At 46.8% G+C, this 5,036-nt stretch overlaps 1 protein-coding gene across 1 annotated transcript in view; it reads right to left on the bottom strand.

Annotated features, from left to right (window-relative positions):
• Window positions 1-3,951, bottom strand: part of PSMA7 (proteasome (prosome, macropain) subunit, alpha type, 7) — a gene marked incomplete at its 5' end in the record, with an annotated part of 4,295 nt that extends 344 nt beyond the window's left edge. The window contains 5 exons of the mRNA XM_008935119.1: window positions 186-248; window positions 943-1,062; window positions 1,452-1,574; window positions 2,313-2,437; window positions 3,825-3,951. Of these exons, the coding sequence (XP_008933367.1) occupies window positions 186-248; window positions 943-1,062; window positions 1,452-1,574; window positions 2,313-2,437; window positions 3,825-3,951 (558 nt within the window). The remainder of the gene's footprint in view (window positions 1-185; window positions 249-942; window positions 1,063-1,451; window positions 1,575-2,312; window positions 2,438-3,824) is intronic.
• Window positions 3,952-5,036: the final 1,085 nt, after the last annotated feature.

Genomic DNA, 5,036 nt, shown 5'->3' with positions numbered 1-5,036 from the left:
GGCTTTTTGGTTCCGACGAGGAAAAGGGTAAGGCCAGCCACAGGTACCTCCTGCAGACACAACATTCCCTGGGCAGAATATTTACAGAAATATTTACCAGGGCAGAAAGGGAGATTAAGAGCTGGAAGTTAACACAGATCAAAGAAACCAGCATAAAGGGAGGAAAGCAAAACAAAGACCTTTACCTTCAGCGGCTGCTCCCGCCTCATCACCGCCAGCTCAATGTTCTTCCCCCCGGACTGCACCACCTTCACAGGAGGTAGAGGCAGGTATTAGGAGCACATCCATCAATTAATTCTAACAAACCCCTTTCAGGCCTTCAAAGAAAGAGCACAGCTATGGATGGGGAGCATTCAGCTCACGAGCTCTGAGCTCTCCACTCCATTTCTTGTCACTCTCAATAAGGGTTCTCCTCGTGGCATTAGTGCTCTCATGGCTGGTGAAGAACCCCTCATTTCCACCCACTGCCTGTTGATATTGTCTCCATCTTAAACTCCAGAGCCTGGAGCAGCTGCCCAGGGAGGCTGTGGAGTCTCCTTCTCTGGAGAAATTCCAAACCTGCCCGGATGCAGGGGGTTGGATGAGATGATCCCCACAGGTCCCTTCCAACCCCCACCACGGATTCTGTGCTTCAATACAAATGTAAAATATTCTGCATACGGTTTCACACATCTTTGGTGCATCTGCTTTAACACCCAGAGTGAAGTCCCTTTCCCTCCCCAGAGAACTGCTGGGGAGTTTTCTGTACAAAAAGTGATGGAAATTGTTCCCCGAATGGTTCTGAACTCTGAGCTGAACCCCACACCCATGGCCTGCAGTGACCAGTTTAGGTCCTTTTATAGTACTTCCCTGTGCCATGCACCACGATTTTCACCTGCCCCCATCTGAGAAGTTAATCCAGACAGCATGAGAAGCCTCACCAGGGAGGTGGAACAGCCTCACCTCGAGAAGAGCCTTGATGACAAGTTTAATAGTGAGATCATCTGTTTCAATGGCTTCATCAGTGTAGTTCTTCTCCAGGAACTCACGCACTGATTTGGCCCCTCTGCCAATGGCATTAGCCTGAAAACATCGAGGGGAGAAAGAAAATGAAGTGTAGAAAAGGACTTAATTTACAGAGTAAGCAAGAAATGCAAGTTGTGCAATGATATAAAATGAAATAATTTTGTGATCACTGTATTTTTCAGCAGACTGAACATGTTACTGCCCAAATGTCACACAGAAAGAGAGCTGTCAGGCACGGTGGGGTTCTGTACATCAGGACAAGGTGTCCCAAGGGAAGCTGAACAGCAGGCTGCCACCCCAGGCACCCCCAACTGCTATGGATTTCTGTGGCTGTAAGCCAGCACCATCCAGCTGCTGTGATCTCCTTTTACACCAGTCCCTCCCAGAAGGGGACAAGAACACACGAATGTTTCATTACTTCTCCACCAGAGACAGAATGGACTCACCTTCCAAGCGTGGTAGGTGCCAGAGGGGTCGGTCTGATACAGCTGTGGGGTCCCATCGAAGTCAAATCCCACGATAAGAGCGGAGATACCAAAGGGTCTGCGGCCGTTGCTCTGCGTGTATCTCTGGGCAGGGAGAGGGCACAGACACTGGCTTCAGAGGCAGTTCTGGACACACTTTATGAGTAGAAAGCAGTGTCCTGTAGAAGTCAGGACTGCACGAGGCACTAGAAATACTTCTAGCGAGTTCTCTTCTGGCTAGTCATAATGACAGGAATTGCACTAGTGCCACCATCACACTAATACAGCTGTGTAAGACAGTTCAGACTTTTTAATCCCCACTAGTTGCTGAACATCAGTTTAATACACTGGCAAATTAATTTCATCACAGAACACAGTTGGGTGTGTTTTGCCCCTGTAATTAATTTTAAATTCATGAATATCAAATGTAAAACGATTTGCTCCCCTCTTGCCCCTCCCTGCAACAGCTCAGTAGGAGGACAAAGGAAGAGGAGCCAGGAGGTTTTGACAACACCGGGCGCTGCTGTGAGGGGAGTCAGTCAGAGCTGCTGATAAGCAGAGTGTTCCTGATGGTATCACTAACCCAGCTATGCAGTCCTTACAAGGACTAACTAATTTCTTCATCCTGGGAGAAAAGCTCAGCAGTAATCAATCCTGCTTTTCTCTTACTCCATCCCCTCTCCAAATAAACACCAGCAGTGTGTTTGTTACACTTTTTTATCCAGCTGAGCAGAACAAGGCCAGGGCAGGCAGATGTTTTACACACTCACTTTGAAGCACAGTTTGTCAGGATGCATTTTTAAGCATTTTTTGTTGTTTTTTCCCCCCTGCAGCCCCACGTACCTGTTTCAGGCTAGCAATGTACCGCGTGATGTACTCCACGGTGACAGGATCCTCCACCGTGAGCCTGTGGCTCTGGCACTCCACACGAGCTCTGTTTATAACTATTCTGGCATCAGCTGTCAGCCCTGAAAGGACAGAGCGTTCTCAGCCCACGCCTCACACACCACACACAACAAGACCCTTTTTGGGGCCTTGCCTGAAATCATGGGGTCAGTGTGAAGAGCAAGGCGAGAAGCAGCCGAGTGGTCAGGCCGCCGGGGGTCTGCTGAGTGAGGAGAGTGTTTTCAAGGCAACAGGAAGAAGCTGATGTACCAAAACAGCAGAGGATTTAGTTCACAGCCTTCACATTTGTGATTCAGGTAACAAAGGCAGTTCTGAGCCAGGGAACTGGGATGCTACTGACAGACTGACGGCAAGGACAAAGCCAGAGCCCGTCTCACACGTTCAGTTATTGCTTTCACACCCCCCTAACCACACACCAGCTTTAACCCCCCAGTGATTCTTGGCCCGTTGACAAAAATGAGTATGAATCTTGGGGAAAAAAAAAAAAAAAGTGTGATGAAATTTATGTCCAATTCTATTTCTTTAGAAATAGATGTCATTTTCAATGTACAGGCTTGTTTCTATTAGAGAACTTTTCTTCACGCTTAGGAACCCACCTGTGCATATCACAACCCTCAGCAGTGGGCAGCAGAAGCACCTGAGCCCACCCCTCCTGCAACCCAGTCTACACCCAGGCTAGATTTAGACCTGGCTTTTATATTTAGGATTTTGATTTTTGGTTAAATCAGATCTCTCTTAAAGCATTACTAACACTGACACAAAGATTCTAAACTACTTGAAGAGAGGAGAAACCTTCTGAAGTACATTTTTCTCTCCATTGACTTTTCTTTTTAAAAAAAGAACCTTTCCCATCTCCTGTTTAGGCTTTGAACAATGGAATTTAAGGCACTTGGAACAAGAAGAATGTAGAACTAGAATATCTATGCTTCAAATCCAGAGCTGATCATTTAGGTCAAGTCTTCTGAACTAGAACAGATTTTTTTCTTTCTTTGTTTTAGACTGCAAAATTTAGCTTTTTTGGCTTGGTCTATTTAAAAGGTCCCCATAAGTGACAAATGTCTCTTATAGCTCCTGTGATAGGCATTAATAATACGTATTTTATACAAAATATATAAAAATTCAAATACATAAAATATATACACACAAATGTACACATATCTATTTAAACAGCATGTGCCTGTGCCAGTGCCACATCAGTTCTCAGTCCCCATGCTCACATTAAACCTACAGGACCTCAGCAACTTTTAACACACAATTCCTCCCATCAGATCACTCTCTATATTTACCCAGACAGCTGGCTGCTCTTGTTTAAAACAAGAATAAGCAGCTGTGGGAACACACTCCTGCCCCTGGCCTCAGCCAGTTACACCAAGTATTTTATGCTCTCAGAACCCATGAGCATTCCCAGGGGTGCTCCAGCAAGTGCCACCCCCCAGGGGGACCCCACACCTGCAAAAGCCATGCAGACGTTGTCGTCCAGCGCGCAGATCTTCCGCACCGTTCTTTCATCCTGAAGTTTGGCCACAGACTTCTTTTCCACACCAAGAACTACAATGTCCTTCCCTCTTACTCCAACCTTAAAATGCAGTAAAAGAAAAAAAAAAAAAAGTTAAGCTAGGCCCCCCAAAAAATGTACTTGCAGGCTTATTGAAATGAGTAGGAAAAAAACAAGCAAACCAACCCTCCACATCATAAACGCGATTTCCAGTTAAGTCAGTAGTTCATTTCCTATTGCCAGCCCCTTGAGAAAGGGCTGGTGCAACAAAAATTGCATTAGATTCCAGGGTGCAGTTTCACAACCAGCTTATACCGATTTAAACCTGTGTGGCTCCCAAGAAACACATTCACACTCCTCCTAGAACTCTCCCCAGAACCAGTGTTAGTGTTTCTGCAGCCCCTGGAGCAGGACCGACAACAAGACTACCGCCAGAAATGGTCCAGGGGTATTGCTCAAGTCAGGGCCCAAAACACCCACAGTCACACCAAGCAAAATCTACAAGCAGCCTGTCAGTGGCACAGTGCCTCCATGTCCCAATTCACACTTTGAATATACCTCTTCCTACATCAGGGAAGGGGAAAAAAGATGACCTTTCATGATCCTTCCCACTGTTTCTCATAGGGTGATGGAAGCCACTTTTTCTTAGGGGGTGGCCCTGCTGTTAGTGTTTCCAAACCATTAAACCCAACCAACTACTCAACAAGAGAGAGGGAAAGGGAAGCAGTATTAGATTTTAGCTCCACTTTCACAGTATTCTTCATTTCTGTAAAAAAAGGACAATATAAAAGAAGAGCCTGCTTGGCAGTAAGCCTTGTTATATTTTGCCATTAACACTGTTTGGAGTTTGCTTTTTTTTTTTCCCCCTCAAATGGAAAAAAAAATTAATTTCCACTGAGGAAAACCTTGGGAAAACTGGAAGCTAGGAGCCAGGAATTTGGCTCTACAAGCCCTTACTGCCGCTACCCCCAAGCCGCTGGGAGCCGGCACGGTGCTGAGGAACAGACCAGCACCACCCTGCCCACAGGCAGCGCAGAGGACAGAGGATCCCAGCTCCCCGCAGCCCGGCAGCGGCCGTTCCCGGCCGAGGCCTCGCAGGCCGGGCGCAAGGCTCCGGGAAACCCTCTGTACTGGGCCGTGCGTGAAACCCCCAACATCCCCCCAAA

This window comes from Merops nubicus, unplaced genomic scaffold (genome assembly GCF_000691845.1).
Source record: "Merops nubicus isolate BGI_N331 unplaced genomic scaffold, ASM69184v1 scaffold42762, whole genome shotgun sequence".
Lineage (NCBI taxonomy): Eukaryota > Metazoa > Chordata > Aves > Coraciiformes > Meropidae > Merops > Merops nubicus.
This window is presented reverse-complemented; position numbering and strand designations above follow the sequence as displayed.